Genomic DNA, 24381 nt, shown 5'->3' with positions numbered 1-24381 from the left:
CAGTGATAGTCCACATTGAAGTAGAATGCATAGTAAAATACAATTTTCTTCAAACAAATTGCCAAAACCGTTAATCTTTATCTAAATGCCCATAATACCTGTTTTGTTCCCTGTGACAGTTGAGAGAAAAAAAAAGTCTTCCAAAACTCATTCTGGCAGCCAAACTGCTTGTTAATAAAACCTGGAGAAACATTTGTGATTAATATAAATTACTAATTCCTCTTTTAATGCCTAAATGTGACAGTGACTAATTTACACAGTTTTGCTTAAGCTGCCACTGAATATTTCAAGTGTGACTGTGAACAAAAAAAAATGCTGTTGCACTGTTGTATGTTTCTAAGCAAAGCTACTGCAGGTGCAAGTTCTACAGAATCCTATCTCTGGCAATAACTTCCAAACATACTGGTTGACTGCTCTGCTTGGGCCAGGGAGACAGAGCCAGCAGTGAAACCTACCCAACACTATAAGCTGGAAGCGGCACATTTCATATGGAAATCTGTTAAAACAAACTGCAAGGGAGCTGTTGGTTTTGGTACCTAGTTGGCAGAAATTTTCAGTGGCACAATGAGAGACTGCTAGGCTCCTTCTAATTTAATTTTGAAACTCATCACTGCAACCAAGCATATGAGCTGGAATATGGGTACCTTGCAGAACACCTCCAAACAGTTGCCAAGGAGATGCTTCCTTCCTCAGAGGCAGCCTTGCTCACATTGTTCAAGTAAGAACCATGTAAGAGAGGTTTCACACTGCCACTCATGAAAAATAAATAATATCCATATTTCAAGGCTTCAGACAACTGGTTCAAAAATAACTATCTTTGTCTTTTAATAAATGTGTTTAAAATGTATTCTTACAGAGTCATTCATTTCAAACACCAGTAGCATTATAATTTACCTACTTATATTGAACTGCTAATAAAATAATTATTTTATTAATTATTAACAGGAACTGCATGAATAACTTAATGCCAATGGGGCAAAAAAAAAAATTCATGACTTATCTGTGCATCACTAGCCAGAAGCAAAGAGGTGTTGTTATTAAGCCCTCTTCAAGAGGACAGGCTGCATTCCTTCACAGCCCTGAAGATCCTCAAGAAAGGCACTACATTCGAGGCAGACAGCAAGTCCTGATGCAGCTGCTGTTACAGATCCTGGCTTCAGTCCCAACACAGGGCTCTGTGCTGTAGGATAACAGCGTAGTCTTCAATGCCTCACACCTGAACATCTTATGCAAAATATCAAAATATTAGAAGCAGTCCAGATGCAACTACAGGTATTGAGATAAAGGAAGATGACCCAGTATTACCAAAAGCAGATGTGCAAAAAAAAAAAAAAAAAACCTACTTGAAAAGAAATCCAACATCATATCTTCACAATATCTTCACCTACAGCTCTTAAGACATAATGTATGTGAGTTGAGCTGTTCTGGTTTATTTTTGCCTGAATGCATTTTGAACACCACTATGACTGAATTGTCAGGGCTCTTCAAATTGATTAATATATCTCCATTCTGATTATCTTTCAAATAATTAAGATCATTTCACCCCCAGAAGATCCGCAACAGCCATTTTATTCCCCATAACTATAAAAAGGAGCTTGGTTACATTTGTGCATAGAGGTACGATACAAGTGAGATTTTGATACACCTTCAAGCCATTCTTAATTCCCTACAGTAGCGCTCTATCTAGCTGGCTATACCTCTTGATACTTTAATTATTAAATATGCATGATGTAAGAAGAAGACCAGGGAGATTTTAGAGGCAGTAAAAATCTCATTTGGCCAATAATATGGATGACCTACTGTTTTTCTGAGGGAAAGTGAAAACATTAGAAATGATGAATTTTTTTTCTGTCATTTTTCAGAATAAAGCATTTCCATGTACTTCTGAATACTCATGTGGAAAAAAAATATTCTACATGATTTATACTGACTTGCCAAGGATCTTGGAGATGGAAGTATTAACTCCATGTGCCATTTTGAGCCCAGAGTCCTGGACATCCTGTCTGAAGAGAGCACATTGCTTGGAAACAAGAAAGTTATTGAGAAGTCTGTAATGTTTTCCTTTTTCAGAGACTCCTCTAATATCAGAGGGTTAGGTAGATTAAAAACAAATTTCCTTTTTTTTTAAATTCAAGTATTTAAAAAAATACGGAGTTGAATGTTGCATATTAACTTATAAGATCATCAGCCAATCACTCAGCATGTGGAAGTATTTTTTCATTGAGGGAGTTTATTTTTGGTCTAGTGGTTGCAGGCATGCATATATAATCAAGTTTGTACCATGACACATACAGTATCACCCAAGAAAGTGCTGCCTTGGTGATTTAGTCTGAGGAACAGAGAGGCTTAACATGCTGATGACATGGAGGCAATGAAGTACAACACTGTTATTCCAAATGTCATGCTATGCTATTTTCATTTCTGTTGGCATCTACTCCATGTTACAAAATGCATACTTCCAATACAACAGCTCATTAAACAGGTTTCAGTTTGCTCAGAAATCAAATTAGAATACTGCTACAGAATTACAAGTCCTCACATAATTATTAATATTACTCTCCTCTTCTGTGAATTCTTTCATCCACAGAATCCACGTGCTTCAGTTTATTAATCTCATAACATTCCAGTGAAGTATCACTGCAATAAGTTTCACCCACCGACTAAGTGCAGCAGCCTCTGAGATGTTAAGTTGTAGCTGCTGAACATCAAAACTGATATAAAGTAAGAAATGATGAACGGTCCATCAGGATTTAAAGAGCTGTGAGCAATTCATTCAATTGTACTGTTCCAGGACAACACTAAAATTTAAACACCTACTTTTAAGAAAATTGCAATGGGATTTTTACAAGAATCACAAATGTAAAAAAGTACAGTCACCAGTAGGAAACATTTAGTCTTAAGGCAGGTGCCTCACATACAGATTCATCAAGTTCCTAATGCTCCCTAAAAGCCTTTTATACAAGGTCTAACACGCATTTTTAATGCTTGTGATTGGATGATCAGATAACAGTCAATATATGCTTTATGTTTCTACACAATGAATGGGCCTTTGTCAAGCAGCTTAGATGAGAAAGAAAAAAAGGCAGAGAAAAGAAAACTCTTCATTCCCTTTTCTGTCGTCACTCTTTTACCCTTCCTAAAGACCCAGATCGGTACTTCAGTAGAAAGTAACAGGTCACTGATCTTCACATGAGGGTGAAGACCTTATAAAATATGCTATAGACAATATTCAGAGATGCAAGGCAGTATAACCTCCCCTCTTATTTTTCTGTTGCTGTCAGGACCTTAATGGCACTTCAATTTTTAAGCATGTGAATCCAAACCCTCTTTATTAAACTTGCTTTCTGAAAGACATTCATTCTCTTTGAAAAACTCAGGCAATAGAGACCAGTGCTTCCATGGGTTCTCTCTTCATTTTCTTACATGGATCTCTCCCAAGTCCCAAATTATTCAACAGCTTTTAATGTTCCCTTTGAGGATTCCAGGAACACAACCAATGTCAAAATCTATTAGACACTGGTGATTATTTCTGCTTTCTTTCAAGTAGGACCAGTACTTAATCTTTTTTTGATGCTTTCTAACAGAAACCGGTCCTTTAATCTACACACTAAGCTAAGCATGAATCCCCTTTAAAGGTCACCTTCCTTGTCTGTTTAATGTTATCACAAAAAATATTTTTTAAAGTACACATTTATCAAACCCTTTCAATTGCTTTGATTTCATTCAGAACATCTCAAGTGATTCTAGTAAACCAGCTATCAAAGCAGGATTTGTAGTAGACTGGCATGTCTGATCCCACTGCTGTTAAAGAAGAATCATTGTTTATGTTGATCGGGTCTTGATTGAAAAGTTAATGGGGAACCTGGCAATAAGCAATGTTTGTCTAAAAGAGAAGTGCAATTAACATGCTAAAAATGTTTGTGATTCCCTCAGCATCCTTCAATAATGTTCTTTAGTAAACCTTCATTTTTCAGTTTTTGGTACAAACCAGGATAACCAAAGAGAGAGTTCCAAAAGTCATCTTTGTGTTTTTAAAAATCAATGAGGAAATGTAATCACCAGCAGACTGTGAATTAACTAACACCTGTTGAAGACAGGCTGCCTTTTTTCACTTGCTGGAAGACAAATCCCATCTTCTCCTTCAAAGCAAAATATATGCTATTTAGAACAATCATTTTGCAACTAAAACCAATTTTTAATAGAAGTTTAGCCTATGATTAAATAAACTGACTTCACTTTTCCTGCTATAAGCTAAGTATTGTATGACAAGATTACCATCATCCTGCCCTATTCATTCCTCTAAAGCTCATACAGCTCTCTAAAGCTAAACTTTGTCCCAAATCAAATCTTTGATTTTGCGTCCCAGTATTTACAGATTCAAGACAGAAAAATATCCACACTAGACCTTTGTAGAGCATTTAAGTCATTGATATGAGAGGACATAAAGCACCCATAGTGAGGTTTTCTGAAAGATTTTTCATACAACTACGCAGTGAAAAGATGACTGCTTATTAAGAAACCGCATATTTTAAGTGCTGGATGATTTAAAAAAAAAAAAGAAAAAACCACACAATTTCTAAAGCAATACTAATTAAATTTTACTGTGCTACCCCAGCTGGGATATGACAACAAAAGCACTGACTTTCTCTAAAAATGTAAGTATTGTAAGTAATCTAACCAAACTGTTAGCCAAATTGCCAATAGTAACCTTTGATTGATTCTCACACTCTTCAGGATGCACATGAAAAGTCTCATCATTTTCTTTAAATTATCTCCTTGTCCAGCAGAAATTTCCTCTGGTAAGTCCGGTTCAAAATCTGAGAGTGTACTTATGCCCCCAGACAGTACCTCCTACCAACAGACCTGTAGTCAGCAGCATAAACTGCTGTGCTGAATGCAGCAACTGGCTTTGATAATGCAAGATCTCCAGGTTTATAGCAGGATTTTTAAAAAAACAAGAAGTGTAGTTTTTTTGAGGGGTTCACATTTACATTTTCTGATAAGACAAAATTACAGTTCACAGTCTTCCTGCTCTTGCTCCCACTACAACAAGCTAAACCTCTAGCAAACATGGAGATCCCTAAATCAAATAACCATCTTACAGTCAGTCATGCCTGCTCATGCAAAACATTGATATCCACTAATATTAAGCTGGTGCTTGAGCAAGAGCAATGAGATGTATGCAGCTGTTTAATATAATTTTTTTTCTTAGCACATGAAAAATACCTGTTATAGAACTATTACAATTAATTGCAGTGAAGATTTCTCAGTAGTTTTCTCCTGTATAGTATCACAGGCTGTTTGACCTTGCCTCTGCAAAGTCACCCTTCTTAATTCCCGCTATACTGGATCCAATTCCGAAAGAACAATATCGAAGCTGGCAGTCTGGAAGCTTCCAGGATCTTCCTCATATTGTCAGGTCTGTGCTAATTTCCATGAAAAGTGAATTTCATGGAAGTGGAAAAGATTTCCACTTCACTTCCTATGCTAGCTGCTGATTTACAGAGGGATATGTACAGTCTGTGAGTTAGGACTTCAAAATTGTGCAAATAATTCTTTATTAAAAATCAAAAATCCATAAAGGACCAGCAGCAGCAGCAAGCAGTGGTAGCTTTGAGTCCTGTCCCATCCCCAGCAATTCAGTGGCTAAGACACTTGGAGAGAGAATTTCAGTATGGTTCTACCACAAACATTTCAGGTGGAAAGTAGTGAACAAGCACAGGGCAATATGAACTAAGCTTACATATTGAGATAAAAAGATAGTAACCCTCTCATAAGTCAGCCTGATCACAAAATGTGGAATTGCATAGGATAAAGAAAAATTGATAGAGAATTGTAGCAGAGACTAAAGAAAAATAATAGCACAAACACTAAACTCTTAACCACTCACAAAACATAGTAGAAGGGAGTAAAGTGAGCAAGTTTAGCTTAATTATCATCAAGAACTGCTGCTGGCTCAACAAGAGCTCAGATAGAGACCATACTAAAATAACAACCTAACAACCTAATTAATAGACAGAAGTAGGGGATGTAGGTATTCAAACACTTTTTTCTACTACTGTTCTTTCCTTAAAATCCTTATAATCAGAGAAGCCTCCAGATATCTGCAGAATGATTGTACAACAACCTGGCAGCTATTAGAGAAAAATGATTCCAGGACTCAAGACTGTCTCACGGTTTTTGGAACATTGTGAGGACCCAGAAACAAAGGTGGAACCAGCTAACAGAAGACACTATTTTTGCATTAGAAATAGAGCAAATCACACGCTTTCCTAGAGAGGGAGCAGCTAAGACTGTCAGGATGGAATATCATTCGAATAAAAACCTTCAGAATCAGAAATTTCAGGAAAAGAAGGAATTAAGTCAGAGAAAAAAGGGTAATGCAGAATAAACCCAAACACAAAAAATATAAAGGGAACAGGTAACATCAGGTCTCTTGAGAATATATTCTATGAGAAAAAGGAGTATGGGATGGTTATATGCTATTAAGAAGCATAAGCACAACTGAAAGAACAATTTTACAAACTGCTTCTTAATTTACCCTTTAACACATGAACTATTTAAAAATATTATTTTTAACTATAATGAAATTAATAGTAAAAGGACACTACCCTGATGTGATCACAAGCAATACAATTTCACCAAAGCTTTCTCAATTGACAATCAGAAGCTTCATGCAAATAAATGGTGCTAACAAAGGCACAGTGATAGTGACACATTAAAGGGGAGACAAAGAAACAGCATAAGCATTTTGAAATAAACTAAGACACATGCAAGAGATATAACTAGAAAGAAACAGCAGCAAAAAAAAAAAATATACAAATAAATCACAGGTTTTAAACTCTTCATAAGGATTTTTAAAAGATGAAAGGGGCTCCCTTCTCAAGAAGAATGGAGGGAAAAAAACATAAGTTATGTCTAGATATACAAAAAGTAAAGCCTGCTTACTGTTAGCAAAAATTGTCAGAATCTTGTGGAGAACAGAAAAGAAGCTAGAGAACTGAGAATAAGAGCAAACCTACCTTGTCATTCTAGGAAAAAGGTATAAGTGTATATAAATGAAAAGATTCACAGTGATCAAATTAAAAAATAAACAATATACATAAAATCTTTGAGGATATGATAAAAACACCATAGATAATTTACCCATAGATAAGTACAAATTACTGAATTCTTCTCTGTAATAACTGGACTGATGACTCAGAAAAAAGCATGTACCACACCCTCACATTAGTAAAACTTTTGATACTACACGGGTGCTTTCAAGAAAAGAACACTTTTAAGCTCTAGCTGAAATCAACAAAACGGCTTGGTTTGGAAACTTAGGTCAAGATTCTGCAGAAATCTGTACCAGCCTGTCTCTAGACACATCCTCCTTTTTATTTCAACAGCCCTGATATATACATGCCAAATTGTCACTTTTTCTTAACACATTACAAACTTATCTGCAATTAAGTTAAAATAATGAAAACTATATTATCATTTTTGAACATACAACTATGTAACATTCTACACGTTAGGATTTTTTCTCTCCCTAGCTTTTGAGTTCATCTCACCTTGCACAGTACTTCACCTTAACCTGAATACTGAAACTTCCAAAGGACATTAAAATCAATGTCATGACACTATTTTGTTTCTGCTTTCTCCACATTTCATTTGCTTCTGTTTCAGTAGTAATACTATTTTGTTTGTTCACAGGCTGGCATACATGAACCTGAGATGAGCACCTGATAAGAACTAAGTAAAAATTGAGACTTCAGGTCATGATCTATTATTTGCTTTCCCCAGCCCCACAATGTGCACACCCTAACTAAATAAAAGTTAATTTCTCTGTAAATATTTAATAACCTTTTCTTCTTTCAAAAGCAAACTCAATCAGTACTTTTGATTGCATGACTGTAATGTTGAATTCACTTGCTCAATGTAAATTTGATATAAGATAGGTACGACTTTTTTCCTTGCATTATCCTAGAATGAACATGCAAAGAATGGAGATCCAAGATCATCTGAGCAATATGTGATGGCAATGGCATAACAAAGAATGGTGGTATTTTCCAAATGAACAGTTCAGACATAAAGACAGTGATTGTTCACAAATCATTTCATTTTCTGAAAATAATGGAAGAAAGAGAAGAAAGCCATGTCCTTAAAAGGTAAACTGTGACTATTTTTGACAGAACACCAGTCAGTAATAAAGCCAACCAGCCACTTCATATTTCTGTCTTTTCAGAGGGCTTGACTACACAGCATATTTTGTAACCCTTTAAGAGAACATGCCAGACTGATCCTATATAGTCAGTTTTCTCTCTCGCCTTCAGAAAGGGCAAAGGCTTCAGATCTACTATGCAAAGGACACCTTTCATGGCAAAGCACTAATTTCTTTAACATGTAGATGCAGAAAGGTAACAAAGAGCCTGAACTAGCACCTGCTTACAATTTTGATGAGGAAATAAGCAACAACATTTCACCATCTTCTTTTTTCAGCACAGACTAAGAGAAAAACATTACAGGATGGACAACTGTGCCCTGAGAAGGTAGGCATATTATAGTTAACTTATTGTACAGTGCTTCTCTGAAACTTCTGCAATGTGAATACCCTTGTTAATTCCCTCAGCAAAGCAAAGGGTGAAGGAAAAAAGCTTCAGAAGGGAAGAAGATACAGAAAAGAAGGAAAAATGTTTTTGTGTTGCTAAAACACAATCAAAAATTGAATTTCAGCTAAGCTTATCTTAAACTAGTATTTTTCATCTCATTGCTAATTTTTTGCTATTTTACCTTTCATTAAAAAAAAAAATTGCATATGAATGCAGTTGAATATCATAAAGCTCTTCAAATTTTAAAGCTCTTGAGAACAATTATTTTGGAGGGAGCCCTTGGCAGGAGGCTTATAGATTTTTAATGAAAGTTATATGATTTTTAGTGACTTATTGAATTTGAGCACAAATGAGGAAAACCAGGCACATGCAACCTGGGTATGTTTAAGTCATAGTATCTTGATTGAGAGTTCGATGGATTTTGTATGTTCTGACATTGACACTATTAGACAGCTCAAGCTGAGAATTCCTTTTTTTTTCCTTCACTTTCATCTTTGGTTTTTATCTTTATTAAATGTTTATCTTTTTTTATTTTTAAAAAATTTAGAAAACTAGGGCCGTTTTCAGGCTTGCAGCTAATGACACCATTCCAGTGCTACACTTTATTGCACCTTGTGATGACAGACTGCATTCCTTAGCTTAACTGTTCCTGCTTATTTGACTGATGATGCTCTGGAACTGAATTTTAAAAAACTAACAAAACAAAGCAAAACTCCACAAAAAAAATTGCACAATTCCAAGGGAGCCTGATATCAGAATTTTGAATTACACAGTACTCTTGCTGAAGCGACACAAATAGGACTGGGCCTACACAAGATTTGCTTATTACTAAACATTATCTACTTAACTCTGATACCTTTATACTATTTTTCATCTCAAACCTCAGTTTTAAATTACATTATTTTAAATATTATTCTTAGTATTATTTTTATTATTGCGTTTCAGCACAAGAACAAGGCACAGTTTTTCTGATGAAAGGCACCACTCACTAGAGGTTTTTACTTGCTGGAAGAAAAGGAAATTAATAAGAAACTATCCACTAAGACTGTTATTTCCCTGTAGATTATGGAAGGGAAAACAAAAATCTCAATGTTGAAGAAATGAGGCTGAAAACAGGGATCATACACACTCAGTTTCTCTGGTGAAATGAGGTGGAATGGCTGTTCCACAGTAGAAAGACCAGCTACACATATGAAAGCAATATTTACTGGGATCTGCAGTCTATGTAAAGCTTTCAACTCAGTTATCTAAAACTAAAACAGGAAAAAAAATAAAGCTGGAGCAGTAAAAACCTGTTAGGAGTGAAAGCCACAGGTACAAAAATCAGTTGATTAAATAAGATCTTTGTTGGGAGTATTAAAGACACGAGATAGTTGAAATGATATGGCTTGCACAGTGGAGTCAGGGAATCAGTTTGCCTAACCCACTGGGTTTTAACCTACTGGTGTTTTCACTTCCTTAGACCCATGTGATGTCTCCTGCATCTTGTGCCTGGAGCAGTCCTGATGCAGATCTCCTCACCTGCTTGCCTCCTGCTCCCAGAGCACTCCTATTGCCATGCTGACAAAAACAGCTCACCCATGAAAAATGTGTAGGGGAAAGAAAGGTAGAATAAAGAAGCCACTTGGCTAAATACTAGGATAATTTGGCCTAAGAAATTATAGTTTTAAATACCACTGTGCTACTGACACCAGCAGCATAATATCACTTAAGAACTACACAGACCTCACTTTCCTTAGGTGATAAATATGACAGAGACAACAGTATTTCATCAAAGTAAAGAAATTGAGGCATTCCACATACAAAGGATTAATTATTTTTCTTCATATTTGGGGACAATTTATATCCTCCCCTTCTTGCCCCCACTCAGAATGCAGAAATAAATGTAATGGTGCATTTTGCTTTAAAAGTCAGCTGTAGTTCAGTGAACAGGCTGCCATGCTATTTCATGAGAGAAAAGAAGCTATGATTTAATGTCATTTTCACTAGCTAGATTCCTAGCTAATGTATCTGGGGATAGTTTAAGCCTGTGTTCACTATAAGGCATTTGTGTTATATACCATTTTCCCCTCCGTATTTTCACAGAGTATAGGTGAAAAAATAGCTGTGTTTCTTATACCTGCTGTGCATCAACGGCAAACCTCTCCATACTCACAGATGTAGAAATACTCCCGGCCTGGCCTGAACTCAAATCCCAGTGAGAAGGGCGTGAAGAGCTGGAACTTTTCCGAGAATTTCAATGGTCCATTTGGGGAATGCGGCCGATTACATTCCCACCTCTTGAACCCTTTTGAAGTGTGATCACAGGAGCTGTAGCCATCAAAGTTCACCATGTACAGAACATAGCGTTCGGTCTTATCTTCCGGCACCGAGTCTTCATAGTGAGGGCAGAACACATCCAGGTAGTCGTTGATGCAGACATCGATGTGGTAGTCGCCTCGCTGGAATCTGAAATCACAGGAAGAGTTCAAACATAAGCACAGTTATCTCAGGATGACCTTGTTGTAGGGTGACATTCTCATATGAAAGGGCATCACTAATGGCACTTCATTCCACCCCAGCCATGCGCATTCACTCTCAAAAATGACCCTTACAATTCACCAGAGCTATCAGAGACTTATTATGCTTATATATGATCATACAACCTTTTGGATAAAGGTTTTGCTCTTACAAAATAAGTCTGTTGCCATTACCCACCCAGTTATAGGCTATCTTTCTATGGTTTATTGAAAAATAAACAAAGAAAGTGTCCGTCTTATTTGGCTGGGGTTTTTTTTAATTGAAGGAAGAAAAATGAAGCAGCAAAAAAGCCAAAACTGTACCAGCCTTCCCAAATCAGTGTCTATATAAACATCTGCATATGCATGCAAATAAATAACCCAAACATATCCTTTTCTCTGCATCACTCAGTAATCACTCCTGTGCTGAAAGCTGATTTGACTGCAAGTACTTATAGTTACTGCAAGAACACTGCAAGAAAATAGGTTACTTTTTCGTCATAATAAGCAATAGTTTGTCAAGATGCAAAGAAAAGTCTGTATTGTTTTTAAAGAGATTTGAAAAGCAGTGCTTCCCCTTTGCCAAAAGTACACATTGAAGATATTGCTCTGTTCAGATAAAAGGATTCTGGGATACAAATTATCAGCACTCAGCCTAATGTGACAGATCTGAATGAGTGCCAGCTGAGAAATGCAGTGCAAGGCACCAGCCCAGATGCATTTTATTATTGCTGTTATTATTACTGACGACTCCTTAGAGATGTGGGATTCTTGTTTGTTGGGGGCAGGGAGGATTTCCTTGTTCCTCCCCTGCATGTTTTACTTATGTTACTTTTCTAATGCCTCCTATGTATGTAGGAAGTATGGGGGCAAATTCCCTGCCTTCATGGGAGCTTAAACCATGATAGATTTAACGATTCCATAAACCAGGTCTGTGCGTTCATTAAACTCCCTGGGGCAGCTAAAGAAACCAACCACTGACCTACTCCACTTCAGCCTGACTGGGCTACTTGTAGCTTCTCTCTTTCACAGCAGCAGTTGTCAAGTGTACCACAGAGCAATAAAAAGGCCATGACAGATTTAACTATAATACTTCTTTTTAGCTGAGGGGCATATTTTAAACACCTGATGGGCTTGAAATCTGCCATCTGGATCCTTCTATCTAATTTCAGAGAAAAAGCAATGATTTGCTGGCCCTCCAAGGATAAATTCAGAGCAAACTACACCTTTTCATACCCCTACAATAATTTAACTTCAATAAAATAGCTTTTTAAAGGGGAAAAACTGAATACGCATCAAGGCATGATAGATCTGTATAATTTCAGCCAGTGCACAGCATCACAGTTCCACTCTATAACATAGAAAAGCCTTTTAGAACCACAGTTCTTCCAGGAGAATTTAAATTTAACAAAACTGTTGGTCAAGATACATATTTTTGTACCCCAGTGCTTCCAAAACCTGTCACCTGAACAGATAATGTCTTAACACTTTTGCAAAAATGTATTGTCTTCAAATTGACATCTGTTCTCTGAATCAGTTAACAGTATGCTTTTCTTACTGGTAATGAAAAAGAGTGTAAGATACAACTAGAAAAGACACATTCAGGCAAGAATATCTCTATTTTTTCAATTACAGTTTTAGTAAGTAAAAATTGATACATAATACAAGTGTGTTTGTGTGCGGACAGAATTCTTATTTGTCTGTTTTACCATGCAGGTGATAAACTATTTTGTTTTCTCAAGGTTACCTCTTTTATCAGCCTGCCTTCACCATAATGCCCAACTACAGTTCTGTAATACAAACTATACGCTTCCAGAATTATACTTATGTAATACATTCAAGATCACACTGACCCTCTCTACCGTTAGACTTTTACAACACAAATAACCTTATGTGAACTGCTTTTCCACATTATTTTAAAAGTCAATGGAGAGCAATAGGAACTGCTGTTGTTCTGATGTTCAATTCATCCAGTGTCTTTAGTACATTGTAATGAGATGGATCACACTTCCAGAAGAAGCTAATTCTCTCCTTTAACCAAAAGCAGAGTCTGGAGAGACACTTTCCAGACAGTGTCTGTACTGTAAATAGCTGATTTTGAAGGGAAGAATCCAACTGCACAGCCCATGATAATGATGATTATAAGAACAAGGAGACATACAATGTGACATAAATGTGTGATCACACCTTAATTCCAATTTAGCAGTGAAATCAAACTTGTAATCTGCACCAGTGAGATGATGCAAAAAAAGCAAAATCAAACCTCATCTGTCTCCCTTTTGGCAAAGTTTCCCTCTGTATTCTTGCAAAATAAGCAAAACCACAATGTAACCATCCTCTTTGATCGCTGGTATTTTAGTAGATTCCATCTTCTTTCTTTTTTCCTAAGTGTTTAAACAGTTGAGTGTCTCCATTCATTCCAGCACATCCCAGACTCTGAAGTGCTCCCTGCAAAGCAGATCTGAGGATGAAGCACACAACCAAGTCCTTTTCATCCCAGTGTCTTTTCCTCCCATTCCCCTGATCTCACAACAATTTCTTTAGTCAGTTATCCACCATAGGTAGGTAGTGTTTACATTCATGAGTGGAGAAAGGGAAGGAGATTGTGAATATTTTAGCAATCTAAACTGGGCTCGAGCCAATGTTGCTGGCACGGGAGTGAACCTCCTCCAGGGAAAATACATACCAAGGTATTTTATCAAGCAGCTCTGAGTGAAGTCTCTTTACTCCAGGTTATTAACCAACTATGAATCACAGAGCAGGTATTTATTTCCTGTCTTGCAATATCCTAAAGAAGTCAGTAATCAAAAACTCAGCAGGCATGTAAAGAGATGTAGAACTAATTTTATGTTTCCAAAGAGATTAAAACATCTCCAACTTTTCTGTAAGAGTGAACTGAGACCATTCCTCTTTCTCGAGCTACAAGCAGCATGTTGTATTTACCTCCACAAAGAGGAACAGTAAAGTCTTCTAATCAGAACAGAAAATGAAGGGATAGCCATGAGTAACTCACAAAAAAATTCATCATCTTAGTCCTCAAAGCTATTAAAGGAAACACTTCACAAACACACTTCCAAGAATTTAACACCCCATTTGAGTGGAAAACACTCAAAATTACACACAAGAGGCTGAAAACCTCTTATTAATAGTGTAATGCCAGATATTACAGTGAAACAGAAGTACCATTTCAAATAAAGGACTGATCAACATTTACCCATCTACATACACGGAGGAGTGAAACCTCTAAAGGGAAGATGGAGTCCATTAACAGACATTTACAGATATGACAGGAATAGCAGATGTCCTGTCCCTTTTTCCAGTCCCATTCCAAACAGAAAACTTGCTATTATGTTACTGCTATACCTTCTCTTTTCCCAGTTAGGTCTTCATCCTATTCTGGCAGGTCCTCACCCAGCCTCCCACACCTTTTGGAACCATGTAGTTTACAGGAACTTTAATATAGGAAGAAACCCGCTGTATCTAGATTTTGCATAACAGAGCATGGTGTTGTGGAAGAAAGCAACCAAAAAGGCTTCTCCAAAAATCTGACCGAATTGACACACCTTTTTGCAAATAATCTCATTGGTCTCCATGCACTCCAGTTTACACACAGCAAAACACTGCTATTCCTCAAACATAATTAACCTTTGGTTTTTGTCAAATGACATTCAAACAGTGTCTTGGAAGTTGCATACTACAAAGCCAGCTATTAGGCAGTAGCATTATAAAAGCCATTTTGAAGAGAGAGACTGGTATTTAAGTAGTTTCTATACCTAAATATTTCCATGACCAACAAACATCAGCTTCCTACACAAAACTTGAACACTGCTTCCAGCAAAGCCTGTTACAGGGATATTTCTGTGCTAAAGTGCCACTCATGAAATATCCAGGTATTCAGGATGCAGAGAGAAAACTTCATGGTTATGTTAACCACAGAAAAAAAAAACTAGCAAAACATTTAGTAAATAATTAGTGCCTCCTGTATTCTGTTTATCAATTAACAAAGGGAAAGCACATGGTCTGTGTGCATGCTTCTCTTCATAATTTTACGTTCTGAAGCCTAAGCGACTCATCTTGAACTTAATGTCTTTGCTGGTCATTGGAGAAAAGTTACAATTTATTGAAACAGATATTTAAAACACAATAACAATTTTGTTTGGTTTCTCTCTTTCTTTCTTTCTTTGAATAAACACTACAAAAATCTAGTTTAAGAACAGCACAAATAACACTAATTGTTCATTTAGACAGATAAAAAGTTCCAATAGCTCTGCTTGTTACTTCCGCTACAAATCCTATTAGTTATATTCTATTGCCCTTCCTGTAAAATTGACACACCAGATGCTCTACTTCAAGGTAAGTGTAGTGGAAAATTTGCCTTTTACTGTGTCAACCTTTCTTTATTCGGAATCTGTTCTGTCAAATGTATGAAGCAAGGCTTCACTGTGAACCAGAAAATACTCCAAATAACTGCTCTGACAATAAATTATGAAATTCTGGTCTCCAGTCAGGTATTGGAAATGATCAGATGCAAATGTCCCCTATTCTGACACCTGGAGCCTACACAGCCTGTTAACACCAACATACAGAGGACACTGCCACTGTCAAATGCCTTGCCCCGTCACCTTTTTCTCGAATGATAACCTGAAATGTAAAATAACATCAACAAAATTCACCCAACTGATTTATTCTTGGTGTAAATACAAACTACAGTTACCCACAATTATTCAGAACAGCACAGCAAAACATTACTTGTTCCATTTCCTAAGGAAAAAAGATTTCTGTGAGCAGCACACACATACTGCTACAAATGCTAGTCACTCAACTCCTCTTTTTTTACTTTCATGAAGGCTAAGCCACTTTTAAATTAAATTTAATGGAGACAGTGAGGTTTCAGAGAGAAGGCCATTCGTAAAAATGCCATGAAAAAAGCAAGCCAAGTGAGAAGATTCTATGGGTGTCCAAATGAAGGCTGAATCTCCAGTAAGTTTAATGTTATTAGACTACAGAAACACCACTTACAAATACTCTATGCACAGGAAGAATTTGAACTGGAAAAATATAGAAACAGATTGAAAATTTTTTGTCAATTGATTATGAAAATATTTGCTTAAATGATTATTAACAGAGAGATGAGTATTGGTAGTTATTTGTACACACAATACCAAAACCCAAACATCTGCTGGAAAATGTTAACATCATTTAAAAGGACAACATTTTAGTTGCTCTCAGGATGTCTTGATTCACCGTTCCATGGTGCTGAGCTTGCCCATAGCTTTTGTCTGTGTTTAGATGGAAAGTGTAGTGCATTAGGACTATTCCAAGCTCTCCTCGCATGCTGTGACTGGAACATAGCAGCATAATTTATGCCTTGTTAGTCTTTTACACTCTTCAAGCCCCCTCATTTCAACCAACTTAACAGCTTTAAGTGTGAAGGGGGAAATCTTGTGGTTGCTAATTATCTGAGGGGTTGTGGGATTACATGTACCATTTTACTGCAGATAATTTTAAAGATGCTATTTCTATGCTATGGAAAAATAACTTCTTTAATGCTTTTCTGCTCTTTTTACTGGCTTTTGTCACAACATTTCATAAACTCTGTTCCCATAGCTCTGCTGACATCAACAATGATTCTGATGCACAAACAAGGAAGCAATCAAAGAGCTATTTTAATTTTAGTCTATTCAAACCAAAAGAAAATTCAACATTTTCCAGATGCTAAGAGAAATGTTTGCTAACAGTAGCAAGCCATTGACATTTTAGATCTCTAGCAGGATATTGCTACCCTGAGCAAGCAAACAAAAAAACCCTCTAATATAAATAAGCAGTCCATGACCTTTCAGTTCTCAGGTTACCATTTCACAAGTTAAAACAAGTTCAAGACACCATGAAAAAACACTATGTAGGACACAAAATCAAGGCTACTGTTCAATAAAACAGTTTTCAAAATTATTCCTAGAAAAGACTGCAAGCTAAATACACAATGCAGAAAGAAACTTATTCTCTTGTCATTAAGTCCTCTATTCAATTAGCATTTATTGGAGTAATTAAATACTGGGAAAGGATGCCAGGCTAATTGTTAGATTATGATAATTACACAGCTTTGCTGTGCTACAGCTGATCAAAATAAGATGTGGTCACATGCACTCGGCTAAAGCTTCTCTGCAATCATCAGGCTTCCATGGGAAATTTATTACTATAATAAGGCCACTTATTACTAGTTCATTATCAATCAGGCAGAGAAACTTATTATTTGTACCCTTCCTTCTTCTCTCCCACCCACTCTGCCGGAACAAGCCTCTCAAAAGGTTGCGCCCTGGTCTCTGCCTTCGTCTGGCTTCCTTCCATCATAATTACACAGCTGAGGAGAATCAGGCTCCCGCTCTTGAAAGGGTTCATCAGACTTCAGATCACTGTTTCACAACCGGCTGCAAGCATCTATCACATTTCTTAAAAGAGGCAGGTGATCTCCCTGCATTTCACTTCACAGGCATCTGCGGGAGATCAACCTTCCCCTTTTAATCTTGCTATGTTCCTCCCATCTGGGAGATTTTCCACATTACTTGGGTGTGTTCAAAAGCAAAAATCAGAAAGAAAGGAGATGCATTAAGATGAACTTCACGAGAAAAAGTATCAGGTTTATGTGGCTTGTCCCCCTGCAGAATCTCCTGCCTTTACCCCTTCTTTACCAGCCACCAGTACAAGAGAGACATTGTGCCTTCCAGATGTAAGGCTAGGGGCTTTTTTTGTTAAAGAACAGGGTTCTCATCAGCTACCATTGTACCTGGTACTTCATGCTGCCTATTTAATAGAGAAAAACAACTGATTTACTATAGGGACCAGAACACGGGAAAAAACATGAAACAAAACTGTTTAACCTAGCATTCAGGTTTTTAAACAAAACAACCTGTTAAGCACTGACTCAGAAGAGTTACAGAATGTTCAGAACTAAAGAAATAAAAAAAAATACTAAATTCATGAAAATTATTTTTATTCTGTGCTGATTAAAAAACTAGACCTTTTGAAATGTCAAAAGCACCTACTTCTACATCAGCAATTGATCTGGAAACTTCCTGGATAAGCCAGGCTTACAACACTGGTAAAATAACTGATCAAGCTTCATTTTCTTGAACTTCATTTCTCACATACTATTGAAGTTCACGGATATGCTGCAGGTGACCACTTATGAACTTTTAATTCTCTTTATTTCCAGAACCAAGAAACCTCCTCAAAAACAGTATGATAAAAGTCTTTATGCTTCTGGATAAAAAAAAAAAAAACAAAAAAACAAAAAAAAAAAAAAAAAAACCCCAAACCTATTATTTTTTTCTCTTTAATAAGGCCTGATTGTTGAAAACTTCCTAAAGTGCCTTGGCTGAAACATGCTGTTTGCAAAACGAAGAAAGCCTACGAAGAAAGCCAAGAGTCCTCTCTTAGAATTATGGCAAAAAAAAAATGCAAAACACTGGAGGAAAGGAGTACATTTTACTGAGGAAGGGAAATGTCCTATTTAAAATGTAATAGTTCTTTGAATTACATATCTTGTGTTAATTCCATTAACCTGACAGACTTGAAATGCCTTTTTTCTGGTTCTATTGATTAACAGAAATTTCACTTGCATCATAATGGTTAACAGTGACAATTAGTTTAATGAAGAGATACATATTTTATTTATTTTCATGATTTACAGGCTCTTTAAGAAATAAATTCTACAAAAACATGTTTATTCCACCTTATAATGAATAATTGCCCCTTATGCTCATAACTATGTTTGTAGAGTTGGGTCCTGTATTGACTTTTTATACCTAGCACTGCAGAAAGATATATGTTCAATGATAATGCAGACATTAAAAAACAGAAACTAATTGCTCTTCCAGGAGAAGGTATGAGGAAGAGAATTAACAAATCAACCTTTATTTCCCATCTGCAAATCTGAGTACTCCAGAGATTCTCAAGTACTGCAGCAGTCTCACCCACTTCACATCATTCTGCATCTCCTAAACAAAGAGCTGGACATTCTTCATGCAGTTTATTAAAACTGTTTCCTCAGACTCTGCTTTTGTAAAATTCCATCAATGCTGGCACACATGACTTTCACCTGGTCTCTATGAATTTCTCTTTTGCTGCAACTTGTGAAGAACTCATTGCATCTGGGGGGCAACAGCAGTCATGTTGATCATGATAAGGGTTATAATGTGGTGCAACATGTCACAGCACTGCTCTCAATGAGGTCAAGCTCTCGTTTCCCAGCTGTCCCTCCTCTGATAGCTTTAAAGTCCCTGCGTACTGTCTCCACCTGACTATTTATTTTCCATTGCTGTGGGCATTTAACTTGCAAAGATGGATGAAGAGAGAAGGGAGGCAAAGGTAAAAGAGCTACTGTTCTGTCAAAGGCATCACTCAGATGTACAGGACAAATTTCAGTGCTGAAGCCTAGTAACATTGGCTGCAAGGTACCACACCCAACAAGATATTAAAAGCAGCCCAAGATTTTTGTTTGGAGCCTATCACCACATTTTATCCAATCGAAAATACCTGGCTTAAAGCCAGTCTCTTTGTTAAATAGATTTATGGACACAAGCTCATTACTTGTGTTTGCATTAGTACTACTCTGGAGTTCACCAGCAACATTTATCCCACTTTATCTGAGGTAGAATGAGGAGATCTGGTAATTACTGCTCACGTATTTTTAAATGTGGTCATCAATATCCTGTACACATGACTCTACATTCATCTGCTTTAAGCACTAACAACATACAAGATGTCAGCTTCATCTTTTATTCCACGATTTTGCTTGAAAATACAAAACCTATCTCAGCCACTCCTTGCCTATACCAGAAACATCGTGGTTTGCTGATTCATTTGTTTACATGCCTTTCTTAAAAAAGCAAACAAGGTTTATCTGTGCTCTGCTGTGCTGACACATACTCTACTATCAGTCACATTTGGGAGAAAACAACATTTTTATAGTTTAAATTTTTTTTTAAAAGGGGGAAAGAAAGAAAAGAAAACCCCCACAGACAGGAATACTACCAAAGTGTCTGAACTGGACTCTAGCAACATGTGTTGACCATGTGTCTAACCCAGAAGACAGAGTCTATCAGCCTTGATGGAATGTGATTCTGTGAGTGGTATTTGCTAACCCTGCCTGAGGCATGTGCTGACATCTGTTAATGGATATGGAGAACAGTGCCCTATCTGCAGAAAGGTCTTGCTTCTCACACTGACAAAATGAAAGAAAAGAACGTTTGCCCAACAAGCATGTTGACCTGCACACTGAATAATTGAGATAAACGGCAGTCAGCTTCCACAAGGACTGCAAGTACTGCAAGTCAGCTTCACGAATTGTCTTTCTCACTAATATATAAAAAGCAGTCATGGTTAACTTTTATAAACTGAAATCTCCATCTCTTTCATACTGCCAGGGAAAAAAAACTGCAGCAATTTCTGCCAGTCAATATATATAGGCATAATTTGAGAAGAAACATACCTTTTGATAAAACTACTTGTCTATTGCACATACCCACACTTTCTGTACTACAGAAAGTAGTGCATGCTTTTCTCTGACATTAAGTTATAGCTGTTTATTATTAATCTTGCAATCTGTAAACAAAATTAATTTTAGAATATTTTGTGATCAAATTAGATTTTGGTGACTGAGACACCCTAATAATTTGCATAATTGAATAAAATCTACTATTTAGTTTCCCAATATGCAAGAGTGTAAAATGAAACTAACCCCTGAAATATTCCACAGTATTTTTATATTTAATAAACTGTGTATATTTTAACAAGCTCTGGTCGTAATCCTCACCCTTCAGCTAAAGTGAATGAATTCAGACATAATATAAAATAGCATGAGCAAAATATAGAGGAGAAAAAATCCCCTTAAACATCACAGATCTCCACAAACAAACCCAGGAACATATGATATTTTAGTATGAAACCACAGCTTGCTATTAACATGAATAAACTATCCAATCAAATACATTAACAAAAGTAATTTGAACTTATTGACATAAAACCCAAGTTAGAATAGCTAATGAATACATAAAATTATTAGCAAACAATTTGCTATCCAGAAAGTGGGCTTCAATCAATGAAGTTTTTTTTGCTGTATAATTGTCTTGTGTCTATTTAAGAGACCCATAGGGAAAGTATATTCTTTCCTGACATGGAAACAACATTTTAGAGGAAGTTCTACAGAGAAATATAGTAATTTAACCTTGTTCCTTTTACCCTTCCATATTAGTCTCTCTCTAATGCTGAGCAAACTAGCAAAGGAAGAACTGGAGATGCAAATGAAAGACTGCAGGATCACCAAGTAGCACAACTATTATTAATGGTAGAACTTTTTCTTTTCCTTCTTATAATTTCTTCTAAAGACAGTACAGGGACTACAGAATTCTCCATCAGGCTTACTCTTGCTACATACTGTCTCTGAATAAAAAGACTTAAAAAAATTTTTCACCCAGAGATATTTATCTTTGTACATCATATGGACAAGATAGGTCCTGATCAAAATCAGTTTCTCTGCTTACAAATATGATCTGAAAAGCTTTGTACCATACAATGCCACCTGGTCGTTAAAAACACCCAAGAGATTGCAAAGATTATGATCTAATGTGCAACATTTTTTTTTAACTGAATAAGACAGACAAACCATGGAATTCAACGCAGACTATATTATTCCTCCCATCCCTTTTCAAATTATGGAGCTCCCACGGTTCCTATTACAGAGTTTCGGGATTCTCATTCCTTCAAGAGTGAAAGAAACAATATTTCAATATGTATAAGTAAAGACTGAATTGACAAAATGTGCAAAACCCACTCATTTACTTTTTTATGTGTGTAAGTTACTGACACAGAAGAAAAAAAAAATCACTAGTCTCAGATACATTTCAGAGAGGTAAAACTGACGCTATTTTCTTAATTTTCCTGTTGCATATTTCTCAAAACTATTTCCAAATTAATCAAATTAATTCCAATCTTCAACCTGCAGTGAAATTGCCTCATTCACAACTGAATTATGATCTTGTCTGCCTGAAACTATTTTTGCTGTATAATTGTCTGATATATAATTGTATAATATTGTAACTATTTTTCAAATCACAGACAGGATTAGGATGAAAAGCAGAATATCACAGAAAAATTATATTTTCTTTTCCTGCACCCCGCTTCTTCATCCTGTTTGTTATAAAGGCACCAGGAGGCAGGTGTGAAGAGAGGAATGCACAGGTATGGCAAAACCCATTCCTGTCTACTGGGAAGCCTTTAGTTTTTCATTATATGTCAAAAATTAATTACTGTGCACACAAACTATTTCTTCCTTTCATTCTTACTCTAAAATACTGGTTCAGCATTAAAGAAAAAAATCTCAAGAATCAACTGTTCATAGTGCAATCTGATACTTGGGGCATAAAGATATAATAGAATAGAATTTAGACCATTTGTGTGAGCAAAATTGCAGTTAGAGCACATCAATGGGAAAAGCTAGAGAGCAGTCATGCTGGGCCAAAGAACCTCACATCTAGACCAACAAAGTTCTCCCAACACTGGCCAACAGAAAATATAAAATATAAATAAATCGTATGTCTTTAGCATAGTCTCACAATAGTAATCTTTTGCATAGTCAGAGGTTTGGACTCTTCTTGCTTAACAAGAATGATGGAATTTTTTCATCAGTTGGTCTGAATATCTTGAACATCACTAAACTACAGTCAGTGAATACTTGAGTGGTACAGCTTGGCTGCCAAACAGAAAAATGTCTGCTCTTGTGCATTTCTTGGCCTGAGACAATTTCCACCAGACATTCAAATCATACCATAATTCTCAGAGTAAAAAAGTAAACTATAATCTGTGATAGTGCACTGTTGAAGAGCAATTGGTAATCATTACTCAAATGCTCAACATTTGAACATTTTCACCTTTGCTACCTGCAACAGTCAGAGGCAAGAGTTTTGCTCCTGAACTCCTCAAAGATAAGATTCCTTTTTGAAGAGAAATTTAATCATTAGAGAAAATACGAATCTTGTTTTCTGTTACCCCAAACCATCCAGATCACTATTTTAATCAAAATAAACAGCTTATGTAAAAGAATATGTTAAAACCTCTGTTCAAATGCATCTCAGCAGGTCTCCAGGGAGTCTTCCATATTAAAAAAACTCCTAGACAATGAAGTAATTTTCTACTGTCTGCAATATAGTAAGTAAAGTGCAAAGTAGCTAAAGATTGACTGAAACTGAATTCAGACCTCAAGATTTGTCCTTTTTTCTTGTACATTCTGACTCACTATAAAAGAGCAATTGAAAAACCATGTACCACATTTCAAAGACATCTTAGACTTTCACATTGTCTAACTTGTCCTGTGCTTTTAAGGATGCACACCTCATAATCCATTTCTTTAGGAAAGAATTCCTCTTTTGTTCAAACTTTCTCTTTAAGAGTGCTCTTTTTAAGGTTCCTGAGAGGTTATCTATGCCCAAAGATGTATTACAAGAATGTTTACTGTGAAGCAAACATAACCCAACTTGGTTTCCACCTGCTTTTTTCACCACATGGCAAGAACCATATGTAGAGAACCCCAATTCCTTCCCTCAAAAAAATCTTCTAAATCATGTCTTCCATGCTCCCAGGAGCCAAAGGCAATTGAAATCTTTGGACTTCAGCAAACTTGCAAACAACATGCTGCAGATGGCAGTCATTTGCTTTTGTTTCCAAACTTTTCTCTTCATAGGTTAAGTGGGGGGAAAAATCATAAGGTTTGTACATTAAAGATGTCAAATTAAATAAAAACCACTATTTTAAATGCATGCTACAGAAGTTTTAATTTATTAAGACTCTAACTTAAGTATAACAACGCATCTCTCTGCATTAGCTTTTCTCTCAAATAAACAAAGCAGCCTGAACCTTTGAAATCCTTCTAAATAAGGTTAACTGTTCCTTGAACTACAAAAATAAATAAGCCAACAAAAAAATTACTGCCTTTTGGTAAACTACTATACTGGTTTTGATGAGTTGTTGAAACAAGTTGTTTAGCTGGTTTTTTTGCTATTTCATTTGAGTCATTTTGCCTTTGTTTATAAATGAGTTCTGCTAATTATCAAGCAATCTGAGCTTTTTACTGCATTTTCCCCCTTATTCACATCTTGGCATTTTTTAACTCTGGCATTTGAATGCCCTTAAATATATGCTAAGAGGTCTTTTGTTAGGTTACAGAATGGTCTGAGCAACAACACATTAAAATTTATTCTTCATTTAAATCGTGGCCATTACTGATGCAAAAAATACAT

The 24381-nt window shown here is 36.2% G+C and overlaps 1 protein-coding gene across 2 annotated transcripts in view; it reads right to left on the bottom strand.

Moving 5' to 3' along the window:
• Positions 1-24381, bottom strand: part of EFNA5 (ephrin A5) — a 205950-nt gene that overhangs the window by 28612 nt on the left and 152957 nt on the right. Inside the window, exons 1-2 of one of the 2 annotated variants that reach the window (XM_064735971.1) lie at positions 13356-13760; positions 10750-11042 (exon numbers count right to left, since the gene is read on the bottom strand). In XM_064735971.1, the coding sequence (XP_064592041.1) occupies positions 10750-11042; positions 13356-13360 (298 nt within the window). In that variant the 5' untranslated portion in view covers positions 13361-13760. Of the gene's footprint in view, positions 1-10749; positions 11043-13355; positions 13761-24381 lie in introns of those variants that run through there. The other variant, XM_064735970.1, reaches the window with a different exon arrangement.

This window comes from Zonotrichia leucophrys, chromosome Z (genome assembly GCF_028769735.1).
Source record: "Zonotrichia leucophrys gambelii isolate GWCS_2022_RI chromosome Z, RI_Zleu_2.0, whole genome shotgun sequence".
NCBI lineage: Eukaryota > Metazoa > Chordata > Aves > Passeriformes > Passerellidae > Zonotrichia > Zonotrichia leucophrys.
The sequence above is the reverse complement of the archived record's forward strand: the minus strand, read 5'-3'. Positions and strand labels throughout refer to the sequence as shown.